We start from the raw sequence: 17,416 nt of genomic DNA, 5'->3' as shown, positions 1-17,416 counted from the left end.
TCCCAGGAAGAGCAAAATTTAAGTCCACAGCTGGCCACTGTAATAACATCATAACCCCCCCCCCCCCCCCCCTAAAAATAACTGGATCACTCCTGCCCTTGCTGGATAGAAGCAAACAGTCACATTATTAAACGTTACTGAGAAAACTTTGCTCAGAAACAGCCTTATTCGGAAACACTCTAAAATAAGCTTCTACTACTAACCTCCATTATATTTAGAGAATCGGTCTCAATATAGTGAGGAAACATGTATAATAAGTTTCAACTAAAATTCATATAAAAGCACCCTTTAATTCCCAACTTGCTTACAGATTATAAAATAACAAACCTAACAAACTAACTATTGGATAATTCGGTAAAACATTCCTGAATGCAGAATTTATGTAGGTTAGAAATGTTAGTAGTAAATTGTCAAATTATTTTCTTCAGAGAAGATCGTGTTGTAATTTGGAGGTTAGCTGGACACATAAGAAACCATGAATACATTTGTCGGTGCCATTCTTAAACTGTGAAAGCTCCACATTCCATTCTCATAAAACACTCTTGAAAGTGTGATGCGTGGCCTACAAGTGGCCATTTTGACTTAACTTCCTTCAATAGGTTCCCCTTTAACTTCCAACATGTGATGCAGCCAAGTGAGCACCCATTACACCACACCAATATATTTAAATAAAAAAATAATTTATTTAAACAAAAGCACTTCAGAAAACAAAATGCTTGAAGATGGCAGATCACTCTGTCCAGCGGTTGCCACAGTGGGGAGCGGTGCAGACATAGTACAGTCTCATGGCATCCTATGGAAGAAACAAAGTGTACAAGTTATACTCAAACCTGTTTCTACTTAAAGAGAACCCGAGGTGGGTTTGAAGAATGTGATCTGCATACAGAGGCTGGATCTGCCTATACAGCCCAGCCTCTGTTTGTATCCCAAACCCCCCTAAGGTCCCCCTGCACTCTGCATTCCCTCATAAATCACAGCCGTGCTGTCGACACACAGAGTGTCGCAGTGGCTGTGTTTTTCTCTATAGTGTCAGTCTGCTGCTCTCCCCGCCTCTTGCAGAACTCCGGTCCCCGCCTGCCTCCCTTCCCTCCCCGCTGATTAGAGGGAAGGGACGGGGGCAGGGACCGGAGCTCTGCAGGAGGCGGGGGAGCAGCCGTGACTGACACTACAGATGTAAACACAGTACGCACAGCGCGGCTGTGATCTATGTCTAATTGCAGAGTGCAGGGGGGCATTAGGGAGGTTTGGAATACCAACAGAGGCTGGGCTGTATAGGCCGATCCAGCCTCTGTATTCAGATCACATTCTTCAAACACACCTCGGGTTCTCTTTAAGGATGAACATTCATGAATAAAGCATAATTAATACAATTGCTTATTTTCAACAATATTGCTTTATAAAATGTAGTCAAATGTTTGCCCATTGTAAGAAATCTTTCCTTCGATTCACAAACTTACATTTATTACAGGTGGCACCATCTTTATTGCTGGTAGATGCATCACTGTGAAATGCTTACTGTATGTTCTGAAGTCAGTAAAAACACCTGGTCTCTCAGAATGCTCTGGGAGGAGAATTCTGTATAGCGAAAACATCACTGGGAGGGTAGAGCTAAATACCAATATAGAGCTACTGTATATATAAAGGAAGTGTTTCTGATGCTGATACCACAATAACGAAGAGTATAAAATAAATAACTTACTACATTCTACTGTGTCACTTACAGTGCCTCTTTATTTTAAATTAGTATCAACACGCAATAGTTCAGCAATATATAAAGTTATAAGGATATATGCCACCTATGCTAAAGGGCCACCATGCATATATCACATTTGTTACAATCTGGCCTGCTTATTCTTTTTGATTGGCAGGCTAGCAAAGGCAAGTATCTCTCCCTTTTGTGTCTTGGACGTTGCTGTACATTTTGGTAAAGCTCAGGTACACAAAACCAGATACTAAGCTAAAGAGAGGGAAGCCTCTGGATCCTATTGAGGCTTCACTCTCTATTCTAACGTCCCCCATCGCTGAGCGCATCCCCTTTCCCTGGAAGATTAGCGGTGCATTGTCGCTAATCACATCGGGGCTGTGCAGCTCCACTTCCTTGTACATGGCTGCAAAAAGCCGACTGAGCATCGACAGTAACCTTTACCCTTCTCTGCGGGGTAACGACTTATTTTGAACAGGAGCTTCAGATCAGGTTCACTTTAATCATGTTACACTTGTTACTGTAATTACCACGGTGCGTACTACCGTCTGAATTCTGTGTATACCATTGTCTCTTTTTATGTACCCCATGTTTGTCTCTTACCCTGTACAGTACCATGGAATTTGTGGGCGCTTTATAAACCAACAACAAACTGGCCTGATTAACAAAACTCAGACAAACCGATGTCAACCTTTCAGAAAAGTACCCACACCCATGGTATTTAAAGTGGACTAACACCACTAGGCAATGTTTAAAATGTTTAGAAAATCACCTCTGTGAAACCCGAGAAACAAACATCTAGTTTGTTACACGACACATCTAGTGTAATTTTCATGGTAAGGGCAGTATTCTTGGTTTGGCTGCTTGGCATAGCATATCCCACCTTCTGCATCCCCTGCAGTCTATGCTGCCAGACTCTGCATGCAGTTTACATGTTTCAGGTGCCTTTCCCACAATGCTCCTGGGAGAGTCACCTGATATAAGCTGCAGTTGTAACATACATTATAACCTAATCTATGAAAGAAAATGTAAAGGTTTGGTGCATTTTAACCACTTCAGGACGAGAGCAATTTTCACATATCAGCGCTACTCCCATTCACCAATAACTTTATTACTCCTTATCACAGCTAATTGATCTATATATTGTTTTTTTTTCAGGACAAATTAGGCGTTTAGTGAGCAAAAAGGTTGTTTGGTTAATACCTTATTTTCTATGCATTTTAAAGGGAAATTAAGGTTAAAAAAAAAACCACACACACTATTGCTCCATTTACATCCATTAAGGCTACTTACACACCAGGGCGTTGCGTTTAGGGGACGTTATAGGGCACATAACGTGGCCCTAACGCAACGCCTGGTGGTGTTGGAGCAGGACGCTACCAAGAGCCGCGTTACAAGCAGCTCTTGGTGCGCCTGCTCTGTCGGAGGCGCTGCGGAGACCACGTGGTCCCGCCAGCCAATCAGCGGCCGCTCCTGGAAGTAAACACTGCAAGTGCAGTGAATATAAAGTAGCCATGTGCCTGGCTACGTAGCGGCCTCTCCCCGCCTCCTCTCCGCCCATAAAATTAAAAAAAAATTACCCGTACTGAGCATGTGCAGTCTAACACGGCTTAGCCGCGTATAAAGTACTGCATGCAGTACGTTGTCTTGACGTGGAACGTTACTGTGTAACGCAACGTGGGCACTGTGAACAGCCCATTGATTTTTCATTGCTGTGCGGTGGGGGTGCGTTACAGGCTGCTCTAACGTGCGCCTGTAACGTCCCACTGTGAAAGCAGCCTAAAGCTTTACAATAAACAGTGCTAATTATAAGTTAAACCTACAAATTGTATTTGCTTATCCATCCTGGTTATTACAACATTTAGATTATGTTCCTAGCACAATGTATGGTGAACATATTGTATTTGGAAATAAAGGTGTCTGTATTTCTGTATTTTCCTTTCTCATTGTACACCATCAAGGATTACGAGACCTCATTTGTAAAAATAATACTAATATACTCATGGTATACATATTTAAAAAGCCAAGTTCCTAAAGCAACAATACATGTTTTCTCTCCTTTATTCTGTCGCTTTGTTTTCTTTTTACAAGTCTTTTATTTTGGTACAGAATATGTGAACATTTTATTGCTTTTAATTCAGTTTGTGACTAAAAAGAATATATAAGACATGGGCCTCAAGCCTAAAAGTCTCTAAACTCTATTCTACAACTCATCAGGGTTAAAATGTTACCACATATGTCTCTTGTAGTTTTGCTAAGACTTTCCCAAGTTTGATCATAATTTTGAAAATTACTTTTTTATGTTGGATTGAGTTTGTCCCTCTCCAATTTTTATGTGACGTGTGTCCTTTGACACACACCAAAATGTATTCTACAACTAGTCACTGTTAACGTGTGACGTGTGTCCTTTGAGACACACCAAAATGTATTCTACAACTCGTCACTGTTAAAATGATACCACATGTGCCTCATTTAGTAACAAACTGGTGGTGTACTCCCCACAACTACACTGGGCGTATATATAGCCGTCCAGTTAGGCTTAAAGGGCACCAGAGACAAACCGCTCAGAAAAGCGCTTCTACTGAGAATAGGCCCTAAAGGGTGACGACACTGCCAATACAAGTTGATGGGGGGGGGGGGGGGGGGAAGCACTATTTGCTACATTCTTCATTGGTAAAATCATTCTAATATGTTAAGATGGCTTTTCATATGGCTGAGCATCGTTCATTAGTCCTGGTTGACTAGCGTGTTTTGCATTTTCTGTGGTACTAGGTCATCTGATTCGCTGAATAGCAATGCAAACTTAAGCAGACAACAACCTTTAAATGTGGCTACACCATTACATCACTAAGACCTCCTGGTGATCCTGACTGTTGGCACAGAGGGACATTGACCCGTGCATGTAACCCAATGTACACCCAAACTGATTTATGAGAACAGCGTTGATATTTAACATGTAATAATTCTGGACTTTGGACCAGGGCTGTGGAGTCGGAGTCTTAGCAATTTCGAGTATCTGGAGTCGGAGGTTTCCTAAACTGACGAGTCGGATGATTGTTGTACCGACTCCACAGCCCTGCTTTGGACATTGTCTATTCCCAGCAGCAGTCTATATTACTTTATTCTGCTGGCGCTGATTATGCTTTTGCTTCATTTACATGTTTATTCTTACATTCTCCTTTACACTGTTTTAAGAAAAGGTTTAAGAGATTTAAAATTTAGTTTTGAAATTTTATGAATCTAGTAACTGGCAAATGTTTTTACTCACTACTATACATAGTCCCCACAGGATGAGAGATTATATGTGATGTGCGTGCCACAATATATGTTTCGCATTGCACTGCTTATTAGGTGGCAGCATTGTTGTAAGGAGAGTTCTCGCTCAGCAATGACTATGAATTACAAGAGCACAGGATATTGACTAAGTACCTCAGCCCTTGCACTGTGAGACTGGAAGAACACCGCTTCTTTATGTCCACACCTGAAAAAGACAGACATTTGTTATAGTGGCAGGAAGTGGAGACACAAGAGGACAGAGCTTGAGGGAAGGCCACATACTTGGAACAGGGATGATCCTCAGTACGGGGTAATGTGGGGTCCTGAGACACATCAGCAATGATCTGAGTCAGCTCACTGGGGAAGAGAAAACATTTGTTGGCTTCATTTTATTTAACAGATTATTTGTATACATATGACAAAATGCAGCACATCTTTTGCCCATGTGACTATTGGTTGTGATATTCCCTCAGATGTTCCATCCATCAAGCTTCTGGCAAGCTAATTGTTGACAAATAGTGCAGAGCTAATGCTGAAATCCAGATCAAATACCAGTTTACCACGCAAGTGTACAGAGTGGCCCAAAAAATTAGACACCCCTTATTTGAAAATAAACCAGCCCAACAGTGACGTAACAATGCAGAGTTGCTTATATAAAAGGAACACTCTGCTTCAGACTACGTAGTTATTGTGGAAGTTAATGGGCGGGGGAAGGTCGGCAGTTAGCTTACTCTTGTCGCCGTTTACAGCCAATGCACTCCACATCACTAATACTTCCACCTTCTGGGTTTGAAGAAGGAAGCATTGGATGGAGAGATGAACGCGATGGAACCCAACTTGGAGTGCAGCAGCTATAGGTGGTGACGAGGTAAGTTAACGCCCCCATCAGAATTAGGAATCTGAATGCCGAAACTCTGCAGAGCTCAATGCCTATTCAGGATGAACCAGTCGGCACATTGCTCCATGCAAAGAATACAGCATCTACAGAGAATTATTGCAAGATTACTTACTCGACTTCATGAGTGATCTTATTGACATATATGCAGCTGTTATCTGCCTCCTGCTGGTAGTCACAATTTCGGCACTGGAAAGTAGAAAAGATCTTATGTTTTATTGTCTTAGTTGATGCAATGCAAATTTCATATAATTAACCCAAATGGCACTGAATTGACCCCGACCAAATTGAATTGGACACAAATAAATAAATATAGGTGTGATTGGTGACACAGGATTGTCAACCAGCCCTCCAACTAGGAAGGACTTCTGCCCCCAAACTAGAATGTGGCAGATTTTCTACCTTTTGATTTGAAAAACTGTTCCATAAAATAAAATTTGATGAGACACTAAATATGACACAAACACAAGAGAATGACAAATGCTCACCCCCAGGCAGTCTGCAGGATAAAGAAAATATAAAGGCACAGCAAGTGCACCTGCAGTGCCAGATTATGGCAAGGGCTGAACCAATTAAACTATCTCCCATGCCCTGGAAAGAGACCGCTCGGTTTCACATATTAATGCAATTACATGTTTAGTACATGCTCCTCTGCCAGCGGCAGATGCAAACTACAGAGGGTTATCAGAACGGCGGAGAGGATCATTGGTAAACCCCTTCCCCCTCCTCTACAAACCCAGACTGCTCCCCAGAGCACTGGATTGCCAACTATCCCTCATACCCAGGCCACCGCTTCTTCAGTCGGCTACCATCAGGCTGAAGGATTCAGTCCATCTTCACCTGAACCACAGCACAGAAGCAGTTTTTTCCCCCTCAGCTGTCAATTGTACTTTCTTCACGCATGCCCCCCTTTCCCCCCAGATTTAGGTTTTGTCCTGATGAGCCATGTTCTACTGCTGTATTTTGTACATACTTGTGGTTTTTATTCTGTTCATGCCAATCCCAATTTCTGGCACAACCTAGTCATACTTCGCAAATAAAGTTGATTCTGAGTAGGGGCACCATGTGTAGGTAGTCTGCCATGCCCCCTCCTAGCCACTGCTTTGTGACTTGGGACCACCACTAACTGGCTACACCACAGGGGACAGAGCTAGTACCTCCCCCCCCCCCCCCCCCCCCATGCGCTCACCACCAGAGAAACTACCCACCACTACTACCTAAAAGAAAAGACAAGAGAAGGGCAAATGTTCACTCCCAAGCAGCACCTGGCAATTTAAATGCTCTAAGCTTCAAACAAAGGTGAACAGTACACACGGATGTCTACTGTACTGTTCACCTCTGCTTGAAGCTAAGGGCATACCACAGGTATGAGAGACTACTGGCACATGGTGCCCCTACTAAACACACAATTACATTATTATGCAAGAAGGAGCAGACCGTGTAAGCAGTTCAGCCCTTGCTAGGATCTGGTACAGCAGGTGCGCTTGCTATGCCTTTAAAGCAGACCTGAACTCAGAACTTCTCTGCTCTTAGGCTACTTACACACCAAGACATTGCGTTTTAGGGGACGTTATGGTCGCATAACGTGCCCCTAACGCAACGTATGGTGGTGTTGAAGTTGGACGTCAGATTGAGCCGCGTTATGCAGCTCTCAAAGAAGGCGCTCCAGGTTAGTGATAGGAAGTCCGGATCTTTTTAAGGATTCGGATCATTTGAATCGTATCATTGAAAAGATCTGGATCTTTGAACCGAATCATTTGAATCATTTTACTAGGGAAGCAGACTGGGTGAAATGACTAGCAGGACAGGACTTTCCCTGCACTGTACATTCTGTATGTTCCTGTTTCTTCCAGACAGACATCCACTGTGAACCGAATCTTTCATTGTGATGATCCGGATGATTCGACTCACAAAAAAGATCCAGATCAAATTAACGATTCGTTCATGATCCAGACAACACTACAGTCCTACCATGAGTCTCTGCAGTGCAGTGAATATTAATTAGCCATGTGGCTGGCTGCTGAGGAGGAGGGGAGACCTCCTCCTCCAACATTACTGAGCATGTGCAAGCAGTCTAACGCTGCTTAGCCCAGTATACAGCATGCAGCATTTTGTTTAAACGTGCTGCGTTACTATGTCATGCAACGTGGGCACTGTGAACAGCACAATTGATTTTACAGTGCTGTGAGTTATGCTTCATACACACTTGAGATAAAAGTCTTTGGAAAATGAAAGATCACAGACCAATTTTACCCCCTTCCATGTAGTATGAGAGCCATACTCTACACAGTCTATTCTATGGAGCTGCACTCCCCCCATCAGATAAAATCTTTGCAAGATGCTGCACACAAAGATGCCCGTACACATTCAAAAGATCATTATCTGCAAAAGATCTGTTCCTGCAAAAAATCCATTCCTGCAAAATGCATTCATAGTCTATGAGATCTGCAGATCCTCATACACACTTGGTTTAACAGACAATCATCTGCATATCTGGCAATCATCTGCAGATCTGAAGATCCATCCTGGTGGATCTGATCTGCAGATGATTGTCTGTTAAACCAAGTGTGTATGAGGATCTGCAGATCTCATAGACTATGAATGCATTTTGCAGGAATGGATCTTTTGCAGGAACAGATCTTTTGCAGATAATGATCTTTTGAGTGTGTACGGGCATCTTTGTGTGCAGCATCTTGCAAAGATTTTATCTGATGGGGAGTTCAGCTCCATAGAATAGACTGTGTAGAGTATGGCTCTCATACTACATGGAAGGGGGTAAAATTGGTCTGTGATCTTTCATTTTCCAAAGACTTTTATCTCAAGTGTGTATGAAGCATCAGGCTGCGTTGTGGTACTTCGTCCCACTGTGAAACCAGCCTAAAAGATAGGCAACAGCATAATAACCTTTATGCCTAGCATACACTATACCATTTTCTGTTAGATTTTATGTAATTAGATTATTTTCTGTAAAGTACTGGTGCATTGTCTTCTGGTCATCTCCTGCGGAGTAGAACAATTCTTAATTGCTAGGCAAATGGTTAGATAAATAATTTCCAACATGTTGGAAATTATCTATCTGGCAGGTAAATCTAATGCTGGGCATACACGGCAGCTTCTTCCTTATCAATCGAGCCGCTGATGGCTCGATTGATAATATCCGACGTGTCCGAACACCACGGCGGATCGATTCTGCGCTTGATCCCCGCGGGGGCGGACAATAGAAAAAAAACGAGCGGCAGATAAGAAGCTCCCGCGGGGATGAGCGGGATTCGATCCACGCGCCTGCACAGGGGACGTGCCGGCATCGAGCCAACGGCTCGATTACGGCGCATAAACGCACCATGTATGCCCAGCATAACAGAAAATCTTACAGAAAATTGTATGGTGTGTACTAGGCATTAAAGAAAAACATTTCTTGTTACAGCTGATACAAAACCAACAATAAATCTGCAGTGTGTCTACTTCCTGCTTTCATGGAAGCAGACATTGTTAGCAGGATGCTAACAATGCGCTTGCCTGCCGTCGCAGTCAGGTGACACAGGGAAGAGATCAAATTACAACTTGACTACACACAGATGAGGGGGAATTGGACAGGCTTAAACTCTCTACATACATACAGGGTGCATACAGGATGTTTTCCTTCTGTCCTGTGCAAGAGTTCAGGTGCACTTTAAATTTGCTGATAGACTTTACCTGCAGACCACTTATTTAGCCAGGTGCTGTTTGGTGAGTAAGCCTTCTCTTGTGTTTTTCTTAGGGAAATTAGTTGTGGGTGGAGGTCGAAGGCGATGGTAACACTAACTATCACTGCCAGTTTTTCATATCATAAATACGCCTTTATATTCACCGGTATAAATATAAGAAAACATATGCTTATTAGCCATTACATCTCACTTACTGCATAAAGCAGGATACGATTTTCCTTGTCTTCCTTTGGATACAACATGTTGTTGCTGGAAAAACAAAATGTCAGATGTTTCACAACTAAACTGAAGTGGACAAGTCTAATCTACTGCAAACGTTTTAGTTGTAATAAAGTAGGCACATATCCATACTAATTGATTAATGATCTGGTCACATCTCTCTCTGATCAGATTAAGGCTCAACACACACCATACAATCTTGGTTGTTCAATCTTACCACTTTCATGTAGTACAAGAGCTTATCCAATCAATCATTCAAGGTATTTTCAATCTGTTGGCCCTTATACTACATAGATTTGGTAAATCTGTACAACCAAGATTGTATGGTGTGTGTTGAGCTTTTAAGTCAGAGAGAGATCTGTCCATACATCGCTAGATGTACGTGCACCTTAAAGATACCCATAAATCTAATGACTTGGCGTCCGATCAACCCTTCAATAATTATTATCGAAGCAGATAAAAATCGGTGCCAACAAGTGCATGTCCAATAGAAGATGCAATCAATTTCAGGCCGAGCACATTGATTGGACATGCTGCAAGATGCCGGGCCGTGGCGTTTGGTCAGGTGGGTGGTAGTAACAGCAAGCAATATATTGGGACAAGCAACGAACGCAACAAAACCTCCAACACTTTTCCCCCTTATGATCAATGTGCCTTCCCCTCCCCCCAGTACATGCACCCCACGTTGTTGCCGGCGTACATGTGCGTGTATGATGTCTCACGCACCAACACGTGCAGCGGCAACAACGTGGGGGGAGGGAATGGCACATTTAAAGTGGACCTGAAGACGTTCTCCCCCCCCCCCCCCCTAAAAAAAAAAAAAGTTTCACTTACCCATGCTTTCTCCCAGTTCCCTGCAGCTGTCCTGTCCCGCACCGGTACTCAAAGATCCTCCAGTCCCCCGCCACAACTCTATTTCTTCACTGCCGACTGTACCTGCACAGCCCTGGGTGCGTGCATCCTCGGTCGCAGAAGAGAAAGTCTCAACTGCGCCTGTGCAGGACACTCCCGGCATCAGGAACGAGGAAGCGCGCAGCCAGGGTCGCGCAGGCAAGGTGGAGGGCGACTGGCGAAAGAGAAAGTGAGCTGCAGAAGGGGACCGGACGATCGTTCCAGGTATGCACTGGACAAGACAACTGCAGGGGGCTGTCAGAAGCCCCAGGTAAGGGAAACTTTTTTTTTTTTTTTTAGGGATGTCCAGGTCCACTTTAACATTAGGGGGAACAGAGTCAGCATGAAATTGGCCAGGAATCGGCCTGCGGTATATATGGAAAGGCAAGAGATCTCTCTCCGATCAGAGAGAGATCTGTATCTTGGTCGATCTGCCCATACATCGTCTGATAAATGTTCAGTACTGGTAACAGGCCAACTCATGCTACTGCTTCACTAAACCTCAATCCCTGCCTCCCAATACATGCCCTCCATCGCCTCTCTCCCACCAGCCTGCAGTACAGCCCATCCCCTGCCCTCCTCTACACCTCTCCCCCTGCCTCCCAATACCTGCCCTCCGCTGCCTCTCTACCACCAGCCTGCAGTACAGCCAATCCCTGCCCTCCTCTACACCTCTCCCCCTGCCTCCCAATACCTGCCCTCCGCTGCCTCTCTACCACCAGCCTGCAGTACAGCCCATCCCCTGCACTCCACCTCACCCCCTGCCTCCCAATACCTGCCCTCCGCTGCCTCTCTCCCACCAGCCTGCAGTACAGCCCATCCCCTGCACTCCACTACACCTCACCCCCTGCCTCCCAATACCTGCCCTCCACCGCCTCTCTCCCACCAGCCTGCAGTACAGCCCATCCTCTGCACTCCACTCCACCTCACCCCCTGCCTCCCAATACCTACCCTCCACCGCCTCTCTCCCACCAGCCTGCAGTACAGCCCATCCCCTGCCCTCCTCTACACCTCTCCCCCTGCCTCCCAATACCTGCCCTTTGCGAGCACATTTGAAATCGGCGCCGGTAGATTTGGGCGCAGGATACAGCCGGTATATGGCTGATCCTGCTTCTGCACAAGTCCGGGCCGATTAAATTACTATTCCCCCTCCAGGCCGCCATGGATAGTGGGGGAATGAAATAATTTGGCTTCCAGCGATTGCTGGAGGCCGAATTATTATAATACTGACAAATGAAAAGAAGTAATGTGGTTCCACCCCTATTAATTATGTTCAACAGTTCAATGTACACACGCAGGCGGGGTTTTTTATGAACCCAAAAGTTCTCTTTTATTCTTCAATTTTTTCTCTTCAGAACGTAGGTGATACGTGCAGATACAACATCAGACCTTCACATACAATTGCCTGACACGTGTTTCGCAGCCATAAGCCGCTTCCTCAGAGGCACATTGCAAAGACACATCTGTCAAAAGATACATAGATATATACATACCATTAGAAGCCCATGCGCAGATCAGGACAAACGGCCACATTGTAAAATAGTATAATAACTGTCTTACCCAAAGTCTAGGATATCAAACACACCAGATCGATCTGGAACCAAAACAATAGGTATATATGGTATCAGTAAATATGGCCCTTTAGACTTTATAGTCCATATAGACCCCTCTAGCCAAAATGCAGCACTATAAGGCAGCCAAAAAAAATCCACAGCATGCAAGCCAAGAGAGTCTCCCATAGAGGGGATATAGCCCTATCATCCAAACCACCATACCAAAAGATAAGGGCAGATCAACACCCGTGCATCTATATAGCCAACCAACGTGCCTAGCTGCTATCTGCAAAGATGTGTATGCTATTGAATACATCACAGTGTATCAGTATGTTTTTGCCCAGGGCATACCAACCCTGCGCTTTATATCATACATCATTACACTGGAAGTCACCCCATATCACCATAACAGTGCATGTCTATAATATATAAAGTAAATTCTAAATTCTAGGGCCCTTTATGATCATACCATAAAGACCTGGGTCCCAGTCACCGTGGTGCAGTGAGATAGACAAACCATAACCAGCAAACCAATATGGTGTAAAAGGAGAAATATATCATTGTGATACAAAGAAACCATCATTCCCATAGGGAATAGAAATACCTGAAGATGAGTGCAGAGAAGTATCCTCCAAAAACGTCTCCCCAAATGAGCAGGCCGTGGAGATTAGCCTATACCGTGCTGTAGAAGGCTTATGAACCTCCGTGCACCAATAGCAGAACAGTGGGGGGCGGGCCATACAGACCTAGAGCCAATGGGTTGGAGGTAAACATATTCCTTCCGTTTCCCTGGTGCGCACGCTGTTATAGCGTGGTGTGTTGGATCGCATATCTGACCGGATATTACTTCCGCATATGCGCATAGAACTGGACCTCCTCATCGTCCTAGATCCCTCCTCAGGGTGTCATAGCCTCTATAGTCCCATCAGTACAGGTCTCGCGAGATTTAACTACAAAGCCCCTGTAGCCATGGTTACCATTAAAGCACCACGGAGAACCCTCCATCTCATAAATACAGACTGTGGTTACACCAAGTGTTCCCCAGTCATCTCCCACCATTATTAGAAACTGTTAGAGAGACACACAACGGGGGACAAGACTGGATTCCACACATATACCTAGAGTTATAGAAAAATTCAGCCTTATTTGATTCCGTATTACCCTACTGCAGTGCACAGAAAATACTATAGCCTGTGTAAACAGTGCCACCTACTGTTCAAATCCCAGACCGATCCAAATGTAACAATGTGCCTCTGAGGAAGCGGCTTATGGCTGCGAAACACGTGTTAGGCAATTGTATGTGAAGGTCTGATGTTGTATCTGCACGTATCACCTACGTTCTGAAGAGAAAAATTGAAGAATAAAAGAGAACTTTTGGGTTCATAAAAAACCCCGCCTGCGTGTGTACATTGAACTGTTGGCCGAATTATTATGTTTTTAAGCAACCTCGGCTCCGTCTTCTGACGGAGCCGACGTTACCCACTGAGCGCTTCAATAGGAGTGATTCCTATTGAAGTCTATGGAGGCGGCAGCTGCGCCCAAATCTAGCAGCGCTAAAAAGCACTGCTCCGGCCCTCTGCCGCCTCTCTCCCACCAGCGTGCAGTACAGCCCATCCCCTGCCCTCCACTACACCTCACACCCTGCCTCCCAATACCTGCTCTCCACTGCCTTTCTACCACCAGCCTGCAGTACAGCCCATCCCCTGCCCTGCACTCCACCTCACACCCTGCGTCCCAATACCTGCCCTCCACCGCCTCTCTCCCACCAGCCTGCAGTGCAGCCCATCCCCTGCCCTGCACTACACCTCACCCCCTGCCTCCCAATACCTGCCCTCCGCCGCCTCTCTCCCACCAGCCTGCAGTACAGCCCATCCCTGCCCTCCTCTACTACACCTCACCCCCTGCCTCCCAATACCTGCCCTCCACTGCATCTCTCCCACCAGCCTGCAGTACAGCCCATCCCTGCCCTCCTCTACTACACCTCACCCCCTGCCTCCCAATACCTGCCCTCCACCGCCTCTCTCCCACCACCCTGCAGTAGAGCACATCCCCTGCCCTCCAATACCTGCCCTCCTCTACACCTCACCCCCTGCCTCCCAATACCTGCCCTCCGCCGCCTCTCTCCCACCAGCCTGCAGTGGAGCACATCCCCTGCCCTCCTCTACACCTCACACCCTGCCTCCCAATACCTGCCCTCCGCCGCCTCTCTCCCACCAGCCTGCAGTGGAGCACATCCCCTGCCCTCCTCTACACCTCACCCCCTGCCTCCCAATACCTGCCCTCCACCGCCTCTCTCCCACCAGCCTGCAGTACAGCCCATCCCCTGCCCTGCACTACACCTCACACCCTGCCTCCTAATACCTGCCCTCTGCCGCCTCTCTCCCACCAGCCTGCAGTACAGCCCATCCCCTGCCCTCCTCTACTACACCTCACCCCCTGCCTCCCAATACCTGCCCTCCACTGCATCTCTCCCACCAGCCTGCAGTGCAGCCCATCCCCTGCCCTGCACTCCACCTCACCCCCTGCCTCCCAATACCTGCCCTCCACCACCTCTCTCCCTGGTGGAGTGCAGCCCATCCCCTGCCCCGGAGCAGTGCTTTTCAGCGCTGCTAGATTTGGGCGCGGCCAGCGCCATCATAGACTGTAATGGGATTAGTCTACAGCGGCGCTCAGTGAGCAAGGTCGGCTCCGTCAGAAGACGGAGCTGAAGTTGCTTAAAAAACACAATAATTCGGCCTCCAGCAATCGCTGGAAGCCGAATTATTTCATTCCCCCACTATCCATTGCGGCCTGGAGGGGGAATAGTAATTAATACGGCCCGGACTTGTGCAGAAGCAGGATCACAGCCATATACCGGCTCTATCCTGCGCCCAAGTCTACCAGCGCCGATTACAAATGTACGCCCCCTGCCCTCCTCTACACCTCACACCCTGCCTCCCAATACCTGCTCTCCACTGCCTCTCTCCCACCAGCCTGCAGTACAGCTCATGCCCTGCACTCCACTACACCTCACCCCCTGCCTCCCAATACCTGCCCTCTGCCGCCTCTCTCCCACCAGCCTGCAGTGGAGCACATCCCCTGCCCTCCGCTACACCTCACCCCCTGCCTCCCAATACCTGCCCTCCGCCGCCTCTCTACCACCAGCCTGCAGTACAGCCCATCCCCTGCCCTGCACTCCACTACACCTCACCCCCTGCCTCCCAATACCTGCCCTCCACTGCCTCTGTACCACCAGCCTGCAGTACAGCCCATCCCCTGCCCTCCTCTACACCTCACCCCCTGCCTCCCAATACCTACCCTCCACCGCCTCTCTCCCACCAGCCTGCAGTACAGCCCATTCCCTGCCCTGCACTACACCTCACCCCCTGCCTCCCAATACCTACCCTCCACCGCCTCTCTACCACCAGCCTGCCGTACAGCCCATTCCCTGCCCTGCACCTCACCCCCTGCCTCCCAATACCTGCCCCTCCACTGCCTCTCTACCACCAGCCTGCAGTACAGCCCATTCCCTGCCCTGCACTCCACCTCACCCCCTACCTCCCAATACCTGCCCTCCACCGCCTCTCTACCACCAGCCTGCAGTACAGCCCATCCCCTGCCCTGCACTCCACTACACTACACCTCACCCCCTGCCTCCCAATACCTGCCCTCCACTGCCTCTCTACCACCAGCCTGCAGTACAGTCCATCCCCTGCCCTCCACTACACCTCACCCCCTCCCTCCCAATACCTACCCTCCACTGCCTCTCTCCCACCAGCCTGCAGTACAGCCCATTCCCTGCCCTCCACCTCACCCCCTGCCTCCCAATACCTGCCCTCCACCGCCCCTCTCCCACCAGCCTGCAGTACAGCCCATCCCCTGCACTCCACTACACCTCACCCCCTGCCTCCCAATACCTGCCCTCCGCTGCCTCTCTACCACCAGCCTGCAGTACAGCCTATCCCCTGCCCTCCTCTACACCTCTCCCCCTGCCTCCCAATACCTGCCCTCCGCTGCCTCTCTACCACCAGCCTGCAGTACAGCCCATCCCCTGCCCTGCACTCCACCTCACCCCCTGCCCTTCACCGCCTCTCTACCACCAGCCTGCAGTACAGCCCATCCCCTGCCCTGCACTCCACTACATCTCACCCCCTGCCTCCCAATACCTGCCCTCCACTGCCTCTCTACCACCAGCCTGCAGTACAGCCCATCCCCTGCCCTCCTCTACACCTCACCCCCTGTCTCCCAATACCTGCCCTCCGCTGCCTCTCTCCCACCAGCCTGCAGTACAGCCCATCCCCTGCACTCCACACTACTCACCACTCCTGACAGAAGCGAATCCCCACAAAGCCTGGCTCGTACGGACCCTCAACAACCTCCATGGCTTGCACGGGATGTGATCGTACGTCACCAGTAAGCGCCACTCAGAGTCAGAACTTCCTCTTCTCACTGCACAACGTAATAGCTGAGTGCCGAGAAAGTACAACGTCCCCGCCCACCAGCCTTAGCAACAACAAACAGTTTCTGGTAATACAAAGCAGCTGCCCTTAGTAACCATGGCCGCCACAGAGTTTTTACGTAGTTAGAGGCGTTAATCAAAGGCAACACCTTCCAGTTACGTCACCAAACAAATCATCGAACTGCTAAGTAGGGCGCGCCGAGGCCTTGGAACTGTGGACCCCACTCTTAAAAGGGCGATGCAGGTAAAGCTTGCGGGGCTGGCGCTGGGAGACCCCTTTAAAAGGCGCCCTCTTTACATCTCAGGCACTTGATGCTTGGGTGTCCCCACGATGTGACGTCATTGCAAGCCCTATTACGGGACTGTGTGGCAAGGGATGCCCGAGCTTTGTGGCATGGCCAGCAAGCAGGGCATGGAGACATGCAATAGTCAGGCTATGGTGTGGCTATACTGGCTGTAATCTTAATAAATGCACCGTAGAAATACTAACCAGGTTTTACTTGTGTATCCAGTCGCGCATGGGGTGATTTTCAATACATTTACAATGCAGAAAGTTAATTTATGAATTATAACGCTTTCTTGCTAGTCAAACTACGAATGAGCTGCAAAATGCTCTGTGGATTTAAATAAAATGATGCTTACTACCTATGTCACTCCAATCTGAATAATTGCAAATACCCTTTAAAGGGATACTGAGCAGGTTTTAAAATCACAATTTTCACGTACCTGGGACTTCCT

At 47.5% G+C, this 17,416-nt stretch overlaps 2 protein-coding genes across 4 annotated transcripts in view; one reads left to right on the top strand and one right to left on the bottom strand.

The window, feature by feature from the left end:
* Positions 1–663: 663 nt before the first annotated feature.
* On the bottom strand, positions 664–16,759 carry POLR2I (RNA polymerase II subunit I). The gene is made up of 6 exons (XM_068255628.1): positions 16,540–16,759; positions 9,772–9,826; positions 5,989–6,062; positions 5,261–5,335; positions 5,132–5,183; positions 664–793 (listed from the first exon to the last, which is right to left on the bottom strand). Exons 1-6 carry the CDS (start codon positions 16,599–16,601, stop codon positions 731–733), a joined length of 381 nt encoding a protein of 126 aa, XP_068111729.1. The 5' UTR covers positions 16,602–16,759; the 3' UTR covers positions 664–730.
* The window catches only part of LOC137534219 (zinc finger protein 692-like), a 49,167-nt gene continuing 48,465 nt past the window's right edge, over positions 16,715–17,416 (top strand). For all 3 annotated transcript variants that reach the window (XM_068255625.1, XM_068255624.1, XM_068255626.1), the window contains exon 1: positions 16,715–16,922. In XM_068255625.1, the coding sequence (XP_068111726.1) occupies positions 16,917–16,922 (6 nt within the window). In that variant the 5' untranslated portion in view covers positions 16,715–16,916. The remainder of the gene's footprint in view (positions 16,923–17,416) is intronic.

The sequence above is a fragment of the Hyperolius riggenbachi genome, chromosome 10 (genome assembly GCF_040937935.1).
Source record: "Hyperolius riggenbachi isolate aHypRig1 chromosome 10, aHypRig1.pri, whole genome shotgun sequence".
Taxonomy (NCBI): domain Eukaryota; kingdom Metazoa; phylum Chordata; class Amphibia; order Anura; family Hyperoliidae; genus Hyperolius; species Hyperolius riggenbachi.
This window is presented reverse-complemented; position numbering and strand designations above follow the sequence as displayed.

Excerpts from the sequence above, each read along its gene's own strand:
- POLR2I (XM_068255628.1), bottom strand. The coding sequence starts at position 16,601 with ATGGAGGTTGTTGAGGGTCCGTACGAGCCAGGCTTTGTGGGGATTCGC. Across the intron at positions 9,827-16,539 it reads ATTCGCTTCTGTCAGGAGTG|CAACAACATGTTGTATCCAA; the intron begins GTGAGTAGTGTG and ends TTGTTTTTCCAG. Across the intron at positions 5,336-5,988 it reads AAGATCACTCATGAAGTCGA|TGAGCTGACTCAGATCATTG; the intron begins GTAAGTAATCTT and ends TCTCTTCCCCAG.